This window comes from Trachurus japonicus, chromosome 21 (genome assembly GCF_045865225.1).
Source record: "Trachurus japonicus isolate A0001 chromosome 21, Traja_1.0".
Taxonomy (NCBI): Eukaryota; Metazoa; Chordata; class Actinopteri; order Carangiformes; family Carangidae; genus Trachurus; species Trachurus japonicus.
In genome coordinates this window covers 14,225,434-14,249,443 of record NC_140927.1, presented here as the reverse complement: position 1 = coordinate 14,249,443, position 24,010 = coordinate 14,225,434, and the positions used below count along the sequence as shown (strand labels likewise).

Genomic DNA, 24,010 nt, shown 5'->3' with positions numbered 1-24,010 from the left:
CTCCGTTTTCTTTCCCTCTTGTGGATGTAAAGCACTCAGTCATGCCGTGCCTTGCATGTGTTGAGAGGTTGTGTGGTTTAGCCTGTGTAGTTTGTTTTCATGATAAACAATTCCAACTACCCTTTATGCTGTCCTGCTGCCCTGGGATGAACTTTTGTCCCAGAAGCAAACGAAATACATCTCTATCCTCAAACATCTTTTGTTTCATTAATTACAAGTTGAATGATTAAATGCCACATATCACCTTATTGTTTCTATTACTCTTATTACTTAGTCTATAGTCTTTTTTCTCTTTTGCAAGGATATTGACTAGACCTTAATAGCAACCCATTGCACAGTCAGCTAACACACAAGAGGCATGTGTACAGTAAACAAAGAAATACACACATGCATCCATTCCTACCTTCCACCTGTGGAAAGCACCAGGTCCACAAGCCTGCTGAGAAATCATTTCCCGGGCAAGCGAGCGAGGCAATTCTGTCGCAGCAAGGAGGAAAAAAGGCTTTTTTTAATGGGGAAAAATGGGAGGCAGGGGAAGAGTTAGCAGTAGCAGCCAGGATAATTGATGGCAACTGTTTGGGTACAAGATTAAGATTCATGGGTAGGACCACACATGGGGGCTGGAAAGCGGTATGCGCTGGAGGCATGAAGGATATGAGGCAACACTTTGACTAGCCTGCTGGCTTAATTGATAGAGTGTCGTCCCAGATGCAGTGTAAAAAAAGGAAAAAAAGAAGAGAAACTATCAGAACGGATTTTACTCTCTCCTAGAATGGAGGCTAGAATCGGTTCCAACACCTGGGCCTGAATTGGGAATGACAGACAGAGAGAGAGAAAGCAGGAAAGGGGATTGAAAGTGGTGAAAGCCCAGAGGCAAGAGAAGCAGGTTTGCATGTGGAAGGTCAGTGGATCTTATCCCCAGACTGGCTGGGAAACGGCTCATAGAGAAAGTATATGAGTTACACTCTCCCACTCCTCAACAGCTGCCCTTGAGGAGCCTTTCAGCAGTGTGCTTAACATACAACTGCCCCGGTGGAGCTGTTCAGTGGCAAATAGCAGGTCCTGCTGTGAAAGTGACACGGTGTATGTTTTAGTGAAAATACATGGAGCTGCTTTGACTATTCCTGAATGTGACAAATAGTCTAATGTTTTGAAAACAATGTAATGGATATCTATCAACCCCCTCATGTGGTTCATTTTTTGATGGTTTAAGGATACGGGTAGCTCCCAAAGGAGTCAGCCATAAAATACCCAATATTTGACATCATGAGTCTTCTCAGTAGTAGCAATTTGCAGCTTCACCCTTGGTAAATATCTGACCCATTGGACTGACTGTGGGGAACGGTGCTGTATAGTGAGAACAGTTGAAAGTGGTTGACTTAGTCAGGCACAAAATCAGGAATGAAAGAATCAAATTGAGGGGAGATGGAAAAATGGGGGTCGAAACTGGCAGGAGATGAAAGGAGACAAAGGAAGAGACAGATGTTGAAGGTTATACATGTAATATTAACATCAATGAGCCTGCCAGGTTTCAATTTCCATACACTTTCTGTAAAGAAATGACACAGTCTGAGAGAGTGCTATGGCCTCTGGGCTGAACACTGCGTTTTACAGTGTGCCAGCCATCAGATTTGGTCACATGAGAGATTGTTTTTCTTTCTCCTTCTCTGCACAATGTGAAGTTGCTTTATTAAATAACGGAATCAAATAGGAAGACAGCGCTCCTTTTTCACATTAAAAATAACCATCCCCATCGATAGAGGCAGAGTCTGTGAGAAATCGCTCTCATTCTTAGAATTAATAGCACCAGTGCAGTCGCATTTATGGGAGATTATCTGCATCATAGTCTTAATGATGACATTAATTACTTTAAGATGACAATGATATATACATGTATAACAAATAGTTAATCTACCACAGCAGTGCGGTGAAAATGTTTCAGAGCATTATTTCCACTTGTTTACTGTTTGTTTTTTTTTATATATAATTTGCAGTTACTAAATATGTTAGTAATCACCAGTTTTAGCAAATGACTGTAATCAGGATCTAATATTGCTTGGCAGAATGGATGCATGCATACAATATCAGAAAGAAGGTGGTTATAATGAAAATAAGACTGCTTCATTTATTGCTGATAATGGTCAATTAATTTATAAATCATGGTCATGCTAGAAATAATTACTTACTGTATGATTGCTATCATAGAAAGACCTTTGACTCACATGGAAGAGCTTGTCTGACAGGCCTTTTGTAGATGTAAGGCCCACAGAAGTCAAGTTTTGTTCTGCCAGTGTGAATCTAGATCATAATAAACAAAATTTGATCTCTAAATAGCAATGCTATTTGTGTGTGCGTGCGTGTGTGTGTGTACTTAACTGATCAGCCCCTTAGGTCCACTCAAGTTCATCAGCATGTTGTTAGAAACGGAATAGCTCACGGCCATCGCAGAGATGCACCAAGTTTTCTCTCCCTTTCACACATCACTAACACTGTCACACACATTTGCACCAATTTAGACTATGGGGATTTGAGCTACCTCAGGGGTTTACTGTTTCGACTATTAGCATATAAAGAGCATACATTTTACTGCACCTTGTGTTACTGTAGCAGGAAACTTCTGAGACTACAAAAGCAAAGGCAAAGCCTCATGGGAAACCTTAAAAATGCTCTGTGATTGGAGAAGTTGTGCCAGAAGCTCAATGAAAGTCAGGTGGTTGTGCCATGAAAAATACTAATCACATGTTTAGCCTCAAATGCACATGTGCACAAACACACATTTCAACCCCAACTCTGTTGTGTCTGTGAGGGGACCTACCTACTACTTTCTGAAGAAAAGTACCTGGAACTAAAATTAATCCCTGCCCTCATCTTTTGAGCAGGGTTTTGGACTCACGTTGCCTTAGAGGCAATTTAACACACTGTGCCAAATTGATATTTTAAAACTGAAAATAAGTAGGCCTACTGTACAGACTAGAAAGACATAATTAAGGGAAATGAAGTCCAACCACATTTGCATTTGCCACATGGATAATGTACTGTTAAACCTGCTCTAACATTTATCTCACTTTGTTCACACTGTGAACAACACTACCAAAGTCAGCTGTGAAGCTCTTGTTGTATTTGGCTGGGCTGTAAGAGCTCTTAGCTGTGGAAGCCTAATTGTGAGAACAAGCTGGCATCTCAAACTTAATCAGGGACCCTTCCTGGTGCGATATTTAATCAACATAGCCTACTGTTACAGGGAAATTCAAGAGCAGAGAATACAGGTGCCTGAGAAGAGGTTCAACATCTCTCTGCTCAACAAGCTGAACCTGTCATACACCTGCTTTTATGAGGCCTGATCTGGCCCATCATAGATGAGGTTAAACACACTCTATTTCCATCCACCTCATACACATTAAAGCCAAAGCACTGTCCACAGAAGCTGTGGATGGTCCTTCACTGGCGGCATCAGGCTTTGCCGGGGCTGACAATGAAATCTCTACACACCTCCTATATAGGAGATACACTGGCTCTGGACAAAATGATGAGGAGGTTTTCACTGCTTGGAATTTAAAATGGACTGTAAATTTTTAGCTTGGGGTCATACACTAATACTCAGGAACAATTTTATCAAGTTAAATTTTGAGTAGAACTAATTTCAAATACTAAATTTTCCCTTTTCATCAACAACTCTGATGATGATCTTCCTTCAAGCTTACATGTTATCATTTCAAAAAGGGGAATGTTTACCCTAAAATACAGTACTTACGACAACTGATAGACCTTGTGCTTGAAAATGTGGCAGATCTGTGTCCTTTGAAGTAAACCCCCAAAAAACAACATTGTATCATGTTGCATCATATCAACACGTAACTGGTGATCTATTTATCAAAGGAAACTCAGTTATCAGTCATTATCCTAGATTCATTGTCATTTATTGCTTACAGTAAATCAGTCAAGCCTCTCAGTTCTCTTCAGATGTATATGAATGAATAACACACAAACAGCCATTATCACTACAAAACTCTATTTTCTCTGATGGTAACTAACAACTGGTAGCAATGGCAACACACAGACTACTCTACTCTACGTCTTTCTTCAACCCCACAATCATTATTACGGTTATCAAACAAATCATAATTTACATTGAAAAAACAAATCTAACAAGTCTTGCAACGTCATTCTTATTTTAACAGTCAAATAACATTTAAATTTGGCCACAGTGTATTTGCCCCCGAACCTTATTAATCTAAAACCAATTTAGTACAGGTATAAACAAACAGAGTTGGAGTGTTACTACAATCAAGCCTCAAATTGAAGGTCAAACATGCACATTTAGACACACACACACACACATACATTTCTGCTGGTCAGTATAGGGTTTAAAATGCTTCTCACTAACTCCATTGTCAGCAGTGCATTCAGTCAAGAAGAAGCAGCCAGAGGATTCTGGGTAATGAGGTGTGTGCCAGTGTCAGCCAATCACTCCCCTGTGACTTGGATGGATTTTTCTGAAGACAAGTTTTAAACCCAACACAGATACAGACATGAAAGGAAATAGTAAATGGATGGTGTGCATACTTCACATGTTTTGGATACAGCATTGAGTAGTTTCTTGGACACCTGCGAGCATGGGGCAGTTACCGTAAAACTTTAAATAATGACTCCCAATTTGCCGCCGTCCACCTGTCCTGGGCTGCACAGTGTCGGCTCGGCTCGGCTCGCTCCTCGTTTTAAATTACTTATTAGCCTACTCCTTTTAAAAGTAGTGTAAACAATTACTGTTCTGATTACTTGTACGCTTATTTAGTTACCTTATGTTGCATTATTATTAGTTAGGCTACTAAAAAAAGGACCGTGGAGCCAACACTGCCAACACAGGTACGGAAGTGTGGGAGAGGAGTGGAGAGACTGGGCGTATGTGGGGTTTTTTCAACTTGGGGCAGATCAGGAAGGGCCGACATAACTGGGGGTCTCGGTCTCCTGGTACCTGTGCAGGCCAGGACCGTGGCAGTCAGCAAGACCGAGAACGAGTCTGCTCCGGCCGTCTTTAATGTCTCGAGAAACATGGTATTGTTCCACCGCTGCCTGCCGCCACGGCGTGAAGCCTCTCTTTCCCCCAGAAGGAGGTCCAGTTGTTATATCTGGTGAGGATTAGGTTGAATGGAGAGCCCAAGGCCCGACCCAAGCCATTATATTTCCGAGCCTGAACCAGTGCATCCGGTTGGGTTGGTTGGCCGGTCTTGGCCCATTGAGAACGCTATTCTGTAACATTATCTTCCTTGTGTGTTTCCAGTTACCAGTAACGTTACTATCTGACACTTTATTATAAAACTAATCACTCATCACTTTAAGTTTAAATTTAAGTTTAAGTTTTAAAACTCCGGGGTTGCATTTCACTGTGTTGTTTGTGCAGTAACTTCTGAATCAGACTCCAAATCAGAATTGTCTCGCTTTGCTTGTTTTCCACTTCTGTTTCCACCTTGCCAATGCACACAGGAGGGGCATGTTGGAGGTAAGGTAGGAGGAAGAGGTGGAGGAGACTTGGAGGTAGTTGTTGTAGTTCAAAGTTCAAGTGCTGTGTGAAATGCCAGAAAGGTAAGAGTTGCTTTAAGGGCAACTAGTAACCACTAAAACCAACAAGAAACACACAGTCATATCAGGGGTGACAGTGTGGCAGGCTGATTACTGTTTTCATTCCTCCCATTAAAACTTCCACTGCCTCCTTCTGTTTTTGATTTCACGAACACCAGGTTTTCTCTCAGTATCACAGCAATTCAACATGCTACCAGTGAGTGAATTAATTTCAGTAACTATCTGGGGTTGTCACAAAGCACTCATATATAAATAGATGTGCATGTGTGAAGCGCTATGTAGGTTGTATTTTTTTTTTCCATTTTCCCAAGGAGTATTTATGTACACGCTAAAACTTTAATGGGTTAGTAATACTACCACATTTGTAAATAAATTATCACACAAACATGAAATAGGTCACCCCTGGTTCCCATTTATTTGTTTCATATGAGGTAATATGCATATCTTAGCCACATGATGCTAGTGACTCGTGCATTGTTTACTGTGGCTAATGTTATTACCACTGCTGGAAACATGCACTCAGCAGGAATGTTCAGTATTTTCTGGTCAAATGCATCTATTTACAGCCAGAGCAGTGAGCTGTCACTTGCACAGTTACAGTTACGCTTTTTTGATGGGAATGTTTGGAGCATGTTTTATTTGATGTAAAGGTTGGCACCATGTTACTGTATAGCAGCACTCCACTGACACATTTCCAGCTCCCAATAACCAAGCACTAAGCTTTTGTTGAAGGTAGGGTGACCAAACATCCTCTTTTCCCCGGACATGTCCACTTTTCACGTCCTGTCCAGGGCGTCTGGAGGGGGGGCAGCCATAGAGCCATGGCCATTTTCAGCACAATACAACACAAAAAGCCTGTCTTACTTTTCTGTGGACAGCAAGGAGGCGCTATCCAAGGTGCTCTGTCTGGCCCTTACATGTGGGTGACAACACATATAACTTCATCTCAGTAAACAGTTCAAGACGACTAGATAAGATTAAGTTTATTTGTCCTTTCAAGTAGGAGCCTATAGTACAGCATATTTTCTAAGGGTTAAACTGTGTCCTCATCTTTTGCATTGTTGACATCCTTTTAAGTGTTTCAGGTGAACCTTATTTTGCTGTCTGCAGGTCGGTGCTGTGCAGATAATGTCCAGCAAGATTATCAAAGCTCCCTGCTTCAGGAAAAGGGGTTAATGAGAGTGACGAGACTGAGCAAGACAGTAAATGCATAGATCATACACACGCATCGCTTATTAGTGAAACTTGTGATATAGCAAATACATGCAATGTAATCAGCTTCTGTAAGCACACTGGCAGCCGCAGGCTATCCTCTGTGGAAAACTCCCACAAGGTGGTGGAGCTTTCTGCATCAGCAAGGGCATGAATGCTAATTTATGACAGACCATATGGAGACAGCAACAGCTCTGTTGGTAGGTGACCAGAACTCGGAGGGCAGTAAGAGGTTAGTGTTACTGGACCGTGCCGTCATCACGAACACTCATCTAGTTATTGTTTCTGATGCTTATTAAGCTGCTCGGCAGATGGACGATAATCTGGGCCATGATTACCATCAGAAGCAGTGGCTTGTAACTCATACTTAGCCACCAAAGCTCATCTGGGGGACATTGGGGAACAAAGGACAGCTCTGACTTCACATGTGGCACCTTTTGTTCAGCGTTTCTGATTTAGTATTTTTGTCCTGTGCAAGGCAGTATTTCAGTTTAACGTCTACAAGGTCCCCCTGTTTATTCAAGGCACGTTAGCCAAGCTCAGCTCCTGACAGTGTTTACTTATGGAAGTGACATTTGCAACTTTATTTAATTCAGTCAGTTACTGGCTATTGGGATGACCTTTTGTTGGCTTCCTTGGCAGGAGCCAATAAACCTCAGAGACTTGCCAGTTTTATAGGCATTCAATAATCGCACAAGGCACTATTGATGAAGTTGTTTTGTGCACTATAATGAAATAAATTGGGAAAGAAGCATATTGGTGCAGTGTTTATGTATTTCTGATGAGGATAATTATGAAAACTGATACAAATGCCGGCCTGCTTTTAAATTTATTTTTGTTTTTAGTTGGCATTCCTGCTATTGATGCATTTTGTGACTGGGTCAGAGACAGTGATGGATGCATTGTGGTCTTGTCTGGTGGCTGTCTGTTTGAGACACTTGGAAACTGCATGAAAACCATTGAAACCCATCTTCCAACACATCTATCGCTCTGAAAGTTTCTGAATGGTTTGATTTGTGATTGATGGATGGAGAATATTCACACAGAAAATACTGAGAAAACTGCCCCTAAATTATCTGCCTCATAAACATACATGTTTTCCTCATTCATAATACAACAAATGAAAGGAAAACCAAGTCTTATGATAAATAAGCAATATGTCAAAGAAAACAAACAAATGGCATCTGTAAATTCCTTTCTAGACCGTATAAATCCAGCCATATTTCTACTCATCCACTCATAATTGTCTCGTTAATTACATACAGTGTATTGGAAAACCCTGAATTCTTCTGATTCATTGCCTTAATCCATCATTTCTGAGATGAAATTGTGTGCAATCAAATTAAGTCACTTTACTCACACAGCCATACACGCACGTAGGCTACTGTATGTATACACACACATACACATTTGTACTCTCATTGGCTCTTATTCTGTGCCTTCTGTGCTGAGTGTGCCAAAGAGTAAAATCCATCAAGTACGTAAGACACATTAACAAGTTTTTAACATTAAGATTCATCTGTTCTTGGCGGCTATTCCTGCATCCGAGGTACTATGTTAAACAGTCAACAATTCAGTGCATTATGTATTATAGCATGTCCTCCTGGGTAGGCAGGTCCCACCAATAGAAAGAGCACAGACTATGTTTTATACAACCTTTACAGTGATATGCAGGCTCAGATGTAACATATTGAACATGGAGACAAATGGATTCAATCATGCAGAAAGAGGGAGAAAATACATCCTGAGGTCTATTATTTACACTCAGCCCACATCCATGCCGAACACGCAGACAGTAGGATCACCAGGCTTTGCAGTAAACCTTCAACAGTTCACACTTCCTCTATAGGCTCTCCGCACATGCACAGATGGTTTTGTCGTGGTTCACTTGGCACTCAGCACCATCTCAACTCATGCAGAGCTATAGGATTTCATAGTGTTTCATTAAAACTCACACATGGGCAAAAAATCAACAACAACATATAGACTTCACAGACGGCAGGTTATAACAGTCAGAAGGCTTATGAAGGTATGCTTGGGGAAGCAAATCAGTATAAAAAAGTGAATTTCACTAGACATCACATGCCACAATGGCCCTTTCCTCTGATCTTAGCGCCCTGCCCCAAGGGTGCAATAACAGTTTATTACACCTATCCTCACTTTATGACCCCCCTCTACCCTCCATCCCGCTCCCCTCAAGCCCACGCTAACTGTTATTGAAAACACCCAGGTCTGCCATATATCATTCCTAAGCAGCACGTTATGGTATGCAACCTAGCTAATCACCACTAGCTCGTACGAATATTGTCCAGGTCACATTGGAATAGTTCCACTTATCTCTTATCTGCTTCGATGTGGTAGTGTTTGAACACAATCACATTTGTCTTTACACCCTGTGTTGCCTTGAGGCCGAATCCTCTTTTCCTCAGATGTATCTGTGGTGTAATGATGGGAAGTAAATAGGAAATGGAATTGAAAGATTTTGCCACTGAATGCCTGTGTGGAGAAAAGAGGGTAAATGAGTTTGGCCTAGTTTATTACTAGCTGAGAGGATAGAGCAAAATCACTCAGGTTGAGTTTGAGGGAGATGTAAGGTGTACGAAGGAAGGCACAGGATAGGCTTCTTGAAGGGATCTTGAATTAAAATGCAGCACATCAGTGAAGATCTTTCAGGGTGGAGGTGTTCAGAGAGAGAGGTAACAGCTCATGGGTGACAATGTGACAAGACTCGGGGAAGGAACTGTCACCTCTCCGTCACACCGATGGCTCCTCTGTCATCGAGCATGTAGAGGGTGCAAGTGGGAAAAACCACATTGCTATAGCAATACAAATGCAATAAAAAAAATATATAATTCTTCAGAGGAACAAATGCTAGTGTCCTAATCTTGGTTGGCCTCTAGGTTTGCAAACTATACATCAATAGGGCACCCAGTGCTGTGAATGTGTCTTATGTTCTACATCCAGTCAGGGTACATTTGAGGTCAATAAAGGCTTCCAGAAAATTAGCAAGTGCTGGACGTGTTCTGTACATATACAGTTTGCTAAGCTCAAGTCAAGGGGGCGCAGTTTTATGATTCCATCTTTAAAGGAGTAAAGAGGAACTGTGTATTGAAATCAGCCAGTCAGAAAATTATTAAACACAATCGAAAGCCTCACTGTTAAGGGTGAAAAAGGTAGAGCAAGTAACCATGAAACTGATATGAAAAAACAAGAAAAGAGAAATAGAAAGAAAACAATGAAATCAATAAAGCAAGATTGGAAAACAAGAAATTGGCCCCAAGAGCTTAAAAACATGAGAAAAAAAGATGAATCTGAAAAAGAATAAGAGGCCATTATAGACATGACAGAGAGGTCGAAAGCGGGCAAAATACTTTAACTGTTGAGAATGGAGCCTAAGGAAAGTAAAACACTAAACAAATGCACTTAAGCGAAAGCTGTACTTGAGGTGGAAGGAAGGGGAGATGACTGTCAACAGTACATTGTCTTTTCAAAAAGCAGCAAATGGAAACAAAGGAGTTCAAATTAACAGCGGTAGAATACAGACGCATACAGAGCAGAGAGAGAGAGGGCAGTGCAAACTGGATACAGAACTAATAATAAACTGTCAGAAAAAAAATCCATGTTTAGGGAGAAAGGACAGGTGGGAACAAGCTCAGAGGTGAGCCATGCTCTGACTGCAAGTGTGTGATCAGCTGGAGGGTATGCATGGGAATGAAATAAAAAAGTGCACTATAGAACTGTAGACATATCTCTGAACAACACACACTCAAAGTCCCTCCACAAAGCAAAGGAGAAAACATGACAAGCCCCAGGTAATGGCGATTTAGCCCCTAATCTTTGCAATCGCTACAAACGTCTGTGGGTCATGCTTGACCAGTCAGCACCAGCTGATTGGGCAGATGGTTTGTGTCGTCATGGGGGTGGGGTGCGGTGGGGGTGAAGAGCGATACGGAAGGGGGGGCAGCAAGGTGTGCAACGGGTGGAAAATGGTTCTATTTAATTAGTTGTCAAGCGAACAGCCCAGCTTGCTGCTAAAGAGCTCTCGTGTGTCCCGAGTGCCCCGAGGGGTGATGTAAGGTGGGGCTGGGGGCGCAGCGAGGTCCAGTGGGTTCTTAGTGTTACATGACCAGGCTACACTAAGCAGGTGCTGCAGCTCACTGTCTATGTACTATTTTTATTAGCTTACACTACATTCACACTTTTTTTTATCTGCAGCACCAGTGTTGGCACATTGCTGCAAATGAAAAAAACAACCATTCTTTTCATTATTCTTTGAAGAATACATTCAGATTATGGGATAATCAATGTGACCCTGTGGTGTTTATGATCACGCGCTGTTTTCTGAGTCAAAAGCTCTATTAACACTGTCTTATCCCTCTGCCCCTTTCCCTTCTTCTGTCTCTTTCTACAGTATGTGCTGGTACAGAGAACAAGCTGAGTACTCTGTCCGACCTGGAGCAGCAGTACCGCACCCTGAGGAAATACTACGAGAACTGTGAAGTCGTAATGGGCAACCTTGAGATCACCAGCATCGACCGCAGCCGTGACCTCACCTTCCTCCGTGTAAGGACTTAATTTGACGTATTTGACTCAGTGTGCACGAATAAGTCAGAATATACCTCCTTTAAGAATTGTCATGAATCAATTGATTAATCATTGACGCCTTAACTGAAGTGATTATGAACTGAAAATGCAATCTGTTCCTACCAGTTATTGTCCAAAATGTAGTGAAGTGTCTGGAATGTGAACTTCATTATTAAGGTTTTAACATTTGTCCTTGTTGCCCAGAGAATGCTCTGTGCTCAGAACTTTTTCAACAAATCAGCATTCAGATTAGTGTCGACACGGCCAAGGATAAGCAAGAAATAGCCCTAATCTTGGGTAATCAGACCTCTCCTCTCAGAGTGTCTGACTGATTATATGCTCACACCATTGTGGTCTGAGGCACAGAATAATCTTTATTATTTATAATCTGGTAAATCTACTTTTTTCATTGTTAAACATGAGTCACTGACAGAAGTTCTGTGGCAATGAACACGAATACCTTTCTGGAAATGTTCAGATATTTATGAACAGTTTTTAAAATCAGTGAAATTCATAGATTAAATAGGCGGTTTATCATTTTTAATCCCAGAATGTGGAAGTAATATTATGAAATCCACAACGTTGCAGAAAGAGAGGTTGTTAACAACCTGGGTGAGGGAGCTGAACTGGAGCTTGCTTACATTAAAGCAGAAGTAAGCGAAATGTTTGTGTTAATATAAGTCTTAAATAGTTCTATCTTCCAACAGCAATCACTTGTAGAGTGTTTGGTCCGAAACACGGGTCTGTCAGTCACTCTGCTCTGCTGTAAACCGAGGAGAAAACTTTCCTTGTATCCTACAACCTTTATCCAATGAGGAGAGAGAACGGCATAAAGGGGCAGTCCTCTCTGTGTGTGCACCCAAGGGATGCGCGTGAATGTGGTGACGTAGGGACGAGGACCAATAGATCCATGACGAGGGCGGGGACTGCTAACTCCATCGGCTGACAAGAAGTTAGCCAAAACGACCGGATCGCTTACTTCTGCTTTAAGGCTCACTTCCTTTTATTTTTTTATTTTTTTATTTTTTGATGGACACATGCATACACACAAACACAGAGTCAGATGGTAGCAGCCCCAGGCCTTTCGGATCCAGAGTAGTAATGAAAGGCTAGAAGGAGGTTACTATTGAGAAAAAACATTATTTTCCCTCTTTTTTGTTGGGTGAAATTAGCTGCTATTTTTGGCCTTTGTTGGCCTACCGTTTCTCAAGAACACCACCCTTGACTATGTTGGTTGCTCTGTGCACTGCTAAAACCATTCAGCTCCAATTGATTCCAGTCTATCTTGAGGGCTGGGGAGCTCCCCTGGTGTTACACTACATTAATGGGCAGCTATTGCTGTGAGAGTTAACTGGGCTACAGAGGCTATAAGGCAAGCTGTGTTTTCATACTTTGCTCTTTTCAGCAATGATTGAAAGTTAATATGCCCAAATCATTTGTTTACATCAGGTGAAAGTAATGGGGCAACTTGTCTCCTCCTGTGTGTTCGGTTTGTGTGGACCAAAAAAAAATTATGATTGATCAAAGCAGCTAAACAAAACAGTGTCATTAAGTGTTCAACATTGTGCAAAGCAATTCTGACAAACCCCCCTTGTGACGCCAAACAAAACCAAGATGATATTAAGAAAGAGGGAGCAATGGATGGTAAAGTGCTACCATTAGACTCCTGCAGAGGTAATAGGCCCCACTGACTTAGATGAAAATAGATGGTGGGTGTGGGGGGGTGCAGCTCAAAAACCAAATGTGATTGTTGTTTAACTACACAGAACAAGTTTATATTTTAAAATAATGAATTAATATTCACACTTTCAGAATAGGTTGCCATCTGTATGAGCAATATTTAAATGGGACTGCAATTGCTTCTTTACATGCAGACTTCCATGTTACACCACAGCTCATTTCCAAAACAGTTCCCTGCGGTGCTGGCTTGCCAGGTTCCTCCACCTTTCCATTGTTGGCAATTAACATGGGTTAATTGAAGATGCTAATTAAGAACACAGGGTGCCAAACAGCAAGGGAGCATGAGGGCAGGGCAGTGTGTGTATTTTTAGGGAATATTATTATTATTATGATAAAACACATTAATAACGCACTTCCCCAGGGAGGGTAAAACTTCACCTTGAGGTAGAGAAAGTGAGGTACGGTGAAGAAAAAACTATTGTGCAGCAGCGTACCATACCAGCTGTCTCTAGGAGGTGATTGAAACTGATGCCTGTGCATTGGCTCCCTCTTTTCAAGATAGCCAAGAGATTGATGGCTGCCTCCCAAAACCCCTCAAACAACTTTAGCAGTAAATAGAGTCCATCTTCCAAACTGCCTCCACGACAGATGAATCAAAGCTCGTGCCATGATTAATAACTGCATTTCAGCACTGAGGCTTTCTCTCTTCTCTCACATATTCACGTTCAGACCAACAGCACACCACTGAGCTTCAACCGCACGCAGTGTTTACGGCGTCAGTGTTTAAATCTAAATCCATGCTCCCGCTCCTCTGAATCCTTCTCCCCCCATTACGAAACAGAGCATAGATGCATTTGCATCTCAAGTGTGTGCACGTCAAGAAAATGAAATGACAAGTTGTACACTGCTCAAAGTATTCCAGTGTGACATTTTCGTTTATGTGAATGGGACACAGAGGAAAGCAAACACACACACACACACTTTTGCGTCTCTCTTTTCCCTCATATCGCTTTCTCGCGTGCACTCATAAACAGATCTGTGATTATGAAATATTAATTTTCCCCTCTTCTCCTCTCTTCCAAGTCTCAGAAGGAACTCACAGTCACAGTCAGATCAGATTGTTTGTCTTGCCATTGCAACCATTAGTAAACATGTAATTCCTTCAATAGCACTAAGTCCCCACCTCTGTCCCTGTAGTTGTAATTAAATCATAGAGTCATTGTTTACAAACTGAGATATTGAATATTTCCAACAGGCCTCATGTTATTAGTGTAAGAAAAGTTAATAGAATGTAAGACAAGGTAGCAAAGACAACAGGGGAAAACAAACACTGTAGATTTAGATTTTGTGTTGAGAGGCACAAGATTCAAGTATATTCCCTTGTAGTGAAATTAATATACATTCATGTAGTACATTTGGAGAAAATGCAATTTTAGGAAATGACTGTGGTGGTCTGTTAATGTGGCCCTTAGTGACACTTGTGTGAAGAGTTTCACTCGACCTTGCACTTGTTTTAAACACTCCCAGCTGTCACAGTGATGCGTACCAGATGGAAACCACTGTAACTGCACCAGTAGGCAGGAATACCAGAGACTATGTGGACCAGAGGTTACACATCTGGTTACTTATGGTAACCGTACTGTCTTTACAGTCAGAAATTTATATTTTACAGTACATGATATCAGATCTTTTCAATCCGTCTGAATCAATATTTTCCTGTGCAACAGGGAAGCGCAGTTTAGATGGAGAAAATGGAGGCAGTAGATGTGTCCTCTGTATGCACTCTCAGTCCCAGTTGTCTTAACCCTGCTGTTAATAGACTCTGGGGGTGATCAACCTTTTTTGCTGAAATGAATCACTTTCTCACATAAAACAGCCAATACAAGTGTTTTGAAATGAGTCTGTAAGGCCAAGGGAGAGCTATAGAGTGCTGAATGTCTAACCTGAGCCTTTTCTCTATGCTGTAATGTTTGTATTAACCTCAGAGGTTAACATCAGATGTTTTGTTATCCTGCTAAAACCCAGAACTAAGTCGCTAGCAGAGAGTGAAACCTATCACTTTATCTCATACATTATGCAACAACGTTTACATGAGGTGCATCAAGTTTGCAACCCAAGGGCTAAACAGAGAGGAATGCTTAAATCGGAAAAAGAAACACAGTTTGTTCTTAATAAAACCGTTTTTTTATTTTTGTTTTTTGTGTTTTGATGGCCACAATTGTGCTCTAGAGCCACTTTCAAGAGGGAGATCAGATGCCAAATTCTGACAGAGAGGATATAGCTTAAATTAATTTTACTCATTCAAATGTGGCACAAGGATACTACTTCTCTCTCCAGGCACAGTTTTAGTTTCTTCTTAAAACTAACATCCATTAAGATTATCTGTAGCAAAACTGCAGGGAATAAGCATTAACACTCAACGGGCCTAACTGTTGCATCACTTTAAGTTTATATCTCTCTTGGTATAAAGCACAGGTTTGCGTTGCCAGAGGAGGTGGAGCGACCATCTGTGTGGGTCTGTGGGCAACAACCCTCTGAAAACCCTGCTGCAATGACCAGCTGGCACTTGTACTGGGTCACTGATACAGAATGTGTGTGCGTGTCTGTGACAGGGCCATACAGTCATGCAAATCATTAAATCATCAGTCCATCTTTCTTCTCTCACCACTTTTGTTAGATATACTGTTACAACTTTATGCAAGGCTCAAAGTGACCGACTCACTGCTGGCACATAAATTGTATGTTAAGTTGACCTAGCTCGACAAATTAACATTATGCTGCCTTCGGGTGCCTGTCAGAAATATATCAGAGTTACAAGTATGGCAGGTTTTAATGACAGCAGCTAATTGCAAGGTTTTGGACAGAATTAAAGCAACATGCAAGTTGAAGAAACATAATTTGATTTATTTATTTGGTATTATTTATAATTTTCACCAGTACAGAGTGGCCCACACTAGGTTATTACATACTGATTTATCACTTATTTCAAAGAGCTATTTGAACGTTTTTCTGTTGTAACATAGCCAACCTTATAATTCTTCAGCTTTGTGTCGGATGGTTCACGCCTCCACATTGTCCATTAATTTCTGATAATGGACGCCTTGTCGGGCATTGTCCCCTACATAGTATATTTTTACCTAACGAGTTTGTCAAAAGATGCATATGAAGTTGTTTAAAAATGATCTCTCCCACCATTTTTGAAAGCAGCATCTATTCTGGCACTCTGGACCTGTCATGTGACATCTTTCTTCTTACTTCTTCTTGACTGGCATATTTGTCCCTCAGGCGCCATGAGCGCCCTCCCCAGCTTCCCTAATTTTTGATGCACTGTTAGATGAGTGCAGATTACGTTGGCCCCCTGCTCCTCAGCAAACTCCTTCAATATTAATGAAGACTGATGAAGTGCGAGGGAGCCCCTGTCTTTCAGCCCCGACCTAGATTGGATTGACAATTGCAATTAGCGTCCCCTCAAGTTCATTTCCATCACTTTAATTTGACACGAAGAAGGACAGTGTGGGGTGGGAAGTGAGACCATTGAGAGAAAGAACTCACGAGGAGAAAGGTTGGAGAGGGAACATGGGGTGAAAGAGTTTGACCAGGAACTAGTTTGAAAGCTAGACAGCAAAGAAAGAGAAGATGAAGGGAATTTAAGTCCCTTGAAATCTTTTACTCAAAGATGTCTGAAGTGATTTTCTTTTTTCTCCTTTTTATATATTTCCTCCTTCTTACTTGTCATGCACAGTAGCAGCCAAAGGGAAGTCTGTACTAGTCAGATCCACCTGAGAACCTTGAAGCCAGCCTTTGGTTGAGATCTTGCTACTCACTGTACATGTTTCAACCTAATAATGGCATCTTATTCTGCATGTTTCCTTCTTCACCTGCTATAACCAACCCTTAATGTAAAAACATAGTAAGCCTGAGTTAAAGTCACATTTCTGTTAATTCAAGATCATGGATGAATGTGGTGGGATGTGGGATACAGAGAAAACCATGTGTATGTGTTCAACCATGTGTTATGTGGTGGATAACAAAACCAAAAATGAAGAGTTAGTCAGGGGCTGGGATGTCTAGGGCGCAAAAGGAGAGCTCAGAGCTCAAGGAAGCTCAGCTTTTGTGCAATTCCACACAGGTTCAGTCAGTCAACAGCCCGAGGTAGACAGCTCTGCCCCCAGGAACCAAGAAGCTATGGAATGTAAACCTAAGCAGAGGAGAACCAGGGTGTAGCAGACACAGCACAGGGGTGGCCAGAGCACCTGAAACAGAGGAGAGAAGCCAACAAGCCAGGACAACACATACAACACATACAGCTGGAGCTGTCACACCTGCAAAATGACTTTTTCCTGATGTGAGAAAGGAAAATAGTGTATGTGATACAGAGACAGTCACCCCTGAAAATGAATGTTTCTATAGAAAAGAAACAGGCAGTGATAGTGGGATGTTGATGATGTGTGATCTTTTTGTGTAAGTTTTTATGTGTGTGTTTGTGTGTGTATATGTGAGACTGTGTGTGTTACAGTAATGCTATGAAACATTTCTCTTTGCCTTAGTGACATTAATTCTAAACCCACTCTCCTTTAAATTGTCCACAGCAATTGGTTATATTTTGTGTGTGTGTGTGTGTGTGTGTGTGTGTGTGTGTGTGTGTGTGTGTGTGTGTGTGTGTGTGTGTGTGTGTGTGTGTGTGTGTGTGTGTGTGTGTGTGTGTGTGTGTGTGTGTGTGTGTGTGTGTGTGTGTGTGTGTGTGTGTGTGTTTGTGTGTTTGTGTGTGTGTTTGTAATCATAGGCAGGGCTAAAACCTGTCTCATTGTTTGACTGACAAGTACATTTTCCTGGACAGCCCATTGCATTTCATTCCGTTGCCTTCTAGAAATGATCTGGGCTGATAAAGCGAAAAGACTAGAATAAATGATAGGAGAGGTTAAACGTCTGTTTATTTCTGATCCCCTTCTTGCCATTCTTTTCAAATAACCAGTCCACTCTCTCCATTAATACTGACCTGTAGCCCTGGAGAGGGCAAAAAGAAAAGATCAGCACAAAAACACTCACAAAGCTCACAGCTGTGCTGATTTGTTTTATAATGATAATGTAAAAAAAAAGGAAAATCTTTACCGGATCACAGAGGTTGGGAGAAAATTGCTTCTGCACTGCCCTTAGTGTGTTTAAATGTAAAAATCTAACTTTTATTAATTCAGTGCCAGACAGTCTGTTGTTGTTTTCTTAGTCTACAATTTTTTATTTTGTAAATTCATTTTTCTTCTGTGCATACAGTAGGTGTTGCATAAATGTTATACTGTATATATGAACAGGAATGGCATAGACAGTTAATAAACTCTAGTGTTGGAAGACTGTAGTGTGAGTTGGACCGGACCTCCAGTAATTTAAATCCTATTTGGAGAGACAGTTAAAGGGACATTTCAAAATCAATAATTCACCAATTTTCTACTCACCATCATGCCAAGGAAGTGTTCTGAGAATTTTTATCAAAACGCTTTTGGATTTCCGGGGGGGTCCGGCTGGCAACAGATTTTCATATAATGTTGGCGGAGAGAGCTGACTTTTAAATCATCCAAAACGCACACCATGAAACATCCAAATAGCTCCATACTGCTCGTCCGTACTGACCCAAGTGTCCTGCAGCGGCGACATGAAAAAGTTGTTCGGAAAAAATTTACTTGATCTCTTGTTGTAGCGGTAGCTCCCAGTGACTGCACAAGATGCGTGAAATTTGCTGCGAGATGTTCTTCCATGTTTACATCATACATCCAATGGTTTACAATGACGAACAGGCATCTCGCAGCAAATCTTGCACATGCGCACGAACATCAAAAACAGAGATTTTTTTTTTACGAAAAACTTTCAGGACACTTGGGCCAGTACAGACGAGCAATATGGAGGCATTTTGATGTTTCATAGTGTGTGTTTTGGATGATTCAAAAGTGAGCTCTCTCCACTGCCATTATATGAAAATCCGTTGCCAGCCGGACCCGCCCGGAACTCCAAAAGCATTTTGATAACTCTGAAAGTTCTCCGAACCCTTCCTTGGCATGATGATGAGTAGAAAATTGGTGAATTACTGATTTTGGGAGAAGTATCCCTTTAAGACCAGGTTATATATTTCATACTGAGAGTTTTGTCTTCTTGTTCAATTCTGGAAAAAATGTCACCTTTCAAAGATGTTTAATAGATGTTGCTCTTCACCATGTAAGCTTGAACCTGATGTTTTCCAAACTTCTTTTTTTCCCCATAATTTCCTAGCAAAATTTCAGTTGTTTGTTTAAGGTGGACACCGGAGATATATCACACTGAATCTTAAAGTTGTCTGTGTGTTTATGACTCTGAGAGATTTTTTTTAAAACTTATATTCACCATATTTATGCAGTTTATTTGACTTTTCTCTCTCCCTCTGCACCTCCACCAAAACGCTCTAGCACCCCCCAGGGTGGCCTTTGTCTTTTAGCCTTATCCTGTTAAATGTTGTGTGTCTTGTGTGTAACAGACCATATCCTTGCAATCAATGCACCCTATTTTTGTCCAACATTTATTAGTTTGTAGAGACGCCAGGCTGATTCAGACCATAAACATTCCCCATAAATGAATTTGTTTGAGTTCTCTACATATAGCAGATGTAACACAGTTGCCTGAAAATGTCATATGAATGTTATTTACGTAGAGCCATGGATTAGGCATATGTATTCAGTAACATGCTTGAAGATAAATCTCACATATCTCTGTTAATCATGTGTGCTGCATACTGCAAACAATCATCAATTTGCTAATACTTACATTTCCTGTATGTACAGTGTGGAAGCATTAGGCATAGGCATTAGAAAAAATAAATGAGAACATTGATCTTAACAAGATAATTACATCAGAATTCTAAGATAATTATCCTGTTGAAAAACAGGATTTTATAAATAAGAGTTTTCATTGGAAAGCAATCAAGCTCAGGTTTTAGTTAATTCCAATTAACAACAACAAAAAAAGTCTGACAAGAGAAAATCCTGTTTTTCTAATTTCATTTATGCTTCAGAGCTACTCATTACTTACTATGTGTGTAAATAGTATCTTCAGTAAAGTGTTGGAGTTACAGTAGCCCTGTCTCTGTCGTTCATAGAGTAGGCTACTACTTTTAGCTACTACAAGTAGTAGCCTAGCGAGACATTCTTTAATGAAATGCCCAAAGAATATGATGGTGTTGTATAGGATTCCAAAAGATTTGGCAGATTTCAGAAAATTTGGATTTTCAGATGCATAATGTTGACACAAAGACTGTCACAGAAAATAAACATGAGTCCATTCAGATGTTTGTAGTTCAACAATTCCACCTGACGAATTCTGATCAGCAGTAGTAGCTTCAAGTCACTTGGTGGGCAGACAGGAGGGGTCTTAAACAGCTGTGAAAACTAGTCATGCCCACAGTATGTAACTGCATTGAAGTAAAATTTAAAAGAAAATCACGTAGTCTTTGCATAGACAGTGTCAAAGATGCATGAGACAGACTTACAACACTGTGCATGCACATGCACACACGCACGTGCACAGCAGAGGTAGGGGTGGTAGTACTTATCGTAAAAGAGCAGTGCCAGACTGAATAGAGAGGCGGTGGGGAGGAGAAGCTAAACCGTGGTGTGACAATAGCCCACCCTGCTTCTGTGATACCTTTCAAACCTCATATCTGCCTCCCTCTGCAGCCTGCCAAAAGAAGGTGAATAATATAGACCAACTTCTCAGGAGGATCGAAATCAATTTCCACCCCATGCAACCAAGATGAGGGACCTCCTTTCAAGAATGGCTGGAGTTAAGGCTTAGTTGGCCAGAGTACAATAGCTCTGCTGGAAGCAGACTCCATCCTCCTCATTAACAAAACGTTATTGATAACAGCGCTTACTGAAAAACAGCCACCAGCACATTTAATCCTCTCTGGCTTTATTTAGGCCCCCAACCCCTAACACATACTTTATATGCATTCAGCCTGTGCTGGTGAGACCGTGCATGGTAATACTAGACCTTATGAATTTAGTCTGTCTCGTCTGAATTGTTATTACCTTCCTGCAGTTTAAATTTTATTGATGTTTGGTTTAATTTTACCTCACCATACCTCAACAACAACTGATTCAGAGATAGAAATCAGGGAACTCCCCACCATCCCTTTTGTTTTCCCTATGCTTATGTTTGTTTCATGAAAGATATGAATATACTACAATTGGTAAATATTGATATATTGTCAAAAATTATTGAATAATAGCATCAGAATCAGTACATACATAAAACTGGCCTGTTTTTCAGACTAATTTCATTGTCTGTCTGCAGCAGGAAGCATCTAAACACCACATTTTCCTTCTGCCATTGGAAATTACCTAAAAAGCTCGATGATCATCATCCAAACAAATGAGAATGGTGTGCTCTCAAAATAGCAAACTGATGAAATTGATTTCTGGTGATATCTACCTGGTCCATATTATGTTGAGCTTTCTTTTGCTGAATTGTTTGATGATGAGAGAGAAAAAAGTGAAGCTGGATATATAATTAAGTGCACAGAAGGCCCTATTTGAGTTTGTAATTTTATTATTATAAAAGTCCAATCAAAAACAACCCTTTAGACATGAATTGCAGTATTTCTAATGTGATTTAAAACCAGGATCAAATCTAATATAATCCATCCAATATTAGATGTTTCTGCAAAACCCTGCATCATTTTGAGTGATAGGAGCTTTTTTTATATTATGTCAGTTTTTATAAGTTACTCACTGCAGAAGAGAACTCATGATGTAAATATAACGTTATAAACATCATCCTGTATGGACATCATGTCATGTCTGTGATATCCAATACCACATGCTCCCTGCTTTACCGAAAAGTGCTCTGCATCTCAACCACACACTGCACTGCTGTTGGTTTTCATTAGCAGCAACACACACATTCATCATGTTACTTATAATCCCCTTCTCTCTCTCTCTTTCCTCTTTTTTTTCTTTATGTACATGGACATTATTGTGACTTCCCATTGCATTTCCACCCTCACATTTTTCCCTACCACCCCCACATCCTCACCACCACCATCACCGCAACCAACACGATCTCTCCTTGCGCTAACTAGTCAGTGTTTGAATAAAAACTCATTAGGATTACATAGCCATTTAGCTAAGTGACACAGGGTATAATTGTACCATCCATCAATTGCTGTGTAATAACACACTCGGAGGAGCTACAGTAAATGTTGATTAGCCCTCAGCCAATTTCACCAGTGGGTTTTGGGAATAAATAGTCCGAGTATATCAGAGTAGGGAGGGGGGTGAGGGATACTTGGTGGCCTCGGAGGGTGTTGCGGTCAGGGGCGCTGACCCATGCAAGCCAAATTACCTTGGAAGGGATGAAAACAGAGTGTTGAAGACAAGCAGAGTATCACTTTCGCTCCATGGCTATTGGCTGTTTCAGGCTCTGTCTGGCTGTCACCCACCCACACAAATCACACTGAACCCGTAGTGCCCTTGCACTACGCACAATGATCTGGACAATACAGGATGTTTTTTAATAAGCCAGTGATATCATATAATCCTCCAGCTCTGTAAAGCATATTTACAAAATTAGGTAAAACGTAGAGATGTATAAATTCCTCTATATTTGCCTTCCACAGAAGAAGAATCAAGTATGGACAGAAAACCTCAGGAACATGTTTGAGCTTTTTGGAAAGACTGATAAAAGACAATCCTGAGGAGAAAATCCACCATCCTGACTTATGAAAGTTCAAAACCCATTTCCATTTTTAATTGTTCCTGAAATCATGCTCGCATGGGGGGGTGCTGCTGCATTTCAGTAAATTTGTTTCAGCCTGTGAGGCATTTAAAAATAAAGGAATGGTAAAGGAAGAGTCTGTATGATTTGTCCAGTCACTATCTTGGTGGTTGTAGCAAATATTTAAACAAGAACTTTCAAGGCCGAACTAGAGAAGGTTTTCCATGTGAATAGCAGTTGAACATGGGTCAGTCCTGACAGCTGCTGTCAGGGGCAGGGGACGTGTGCAACGGAGCCAGAGAAGAGGGGCCCAGTTTGTATGTTGTGTTTACAGTCTGCAACGAACAAACCAGTAGACTCTACTTTTAAGTTCTGGGAATGAGTTAGTCAAGTATGAGTCTGACTCTACGTTTTTTTAATATTGACTTTCAGGAACATTCTCTGTCTCTGATTCGTCACATCCAGTCATCAGCTTCTTAAGGCTACTTCTCAACAAATAACACTGAGAGAGGCAGTTAGTGAGTCAGTTTACTCACATTGCAAAGTCTATTCATTCCTGTTTGAGACGCTCAATTTCACCCTTGTGTCGCACATTACCTTCTTTGTCAGCACATTCCTATATAAACTACATACTTTTCAACATAGACCACTTTCCAGCTATGCAGGAACACTCATTGCACAACACCATTTATTTACTGTTTATTACATTTCTATATTAGTTTTTTTTTCTTGTCTTTCCAGTATACTTTGTTCAGCTCTTCCCTGCACTTCACTGTGATTTAGTGTTATCATTGAATTGAAACAGAGATGCAGTGTGCTGTGTAACCCCAGGTTTTTCTACAACTACCATATTTTTTTCAGAATCTAATCTAACCAGCCAAACAACCAAACAAACCATTTGCTCTGCTTGCTAACAAATCTTTTGTTGACATCCAAGCTTATTCAAGCCTTTGTCGACAAAACATATATTAACATAACTTATGTCACAAGACTATGGTCATTTAAGATAATAACAAAAGATAGAAAGATAAAAACACAATGCAGTTTAATTTCAATCTGGATTATTTAATCATTGCCCCATAATTGTAACCCTAATCCATGTAGACATTACCTCCTTTTTGATCAGTGTGGCCATGACTTGTTTTGGGTTGGATAGCTGGTAAAATTATGCGTCATTACTGTGATTGAAACAGACACATAAGCCCAGCGTCTCCTAGACCCATGC

At 40.8% G+C, this 24,010-nt stretch overlaps 1 protein-coding gene across 2 annotated transcripts in view; it reads left to right on the top strand.

The window, feature by feature from the left end:
- erbb4b (erb-b2 receptor tyrosine kinase 4b) overlaps nt 1-24,010 on the top strand; it is a 323,074-nt gene that overhangs the window by 150,542 nt on the left and 148,522 nt on the right. For both annotated transcript variants that reach the window (XM_085766219.1, XM_085766220.1), the window contains exon 2: nt 11,201-11,352. In XM_085766219.1, coding sequence (XP_085622345.1) covers nt 11,201-11,352 — 152 coding nt within the window. The remainder of the gene's footprint in view (nt 1-11,200; nt 11,353-24,010) is intronic.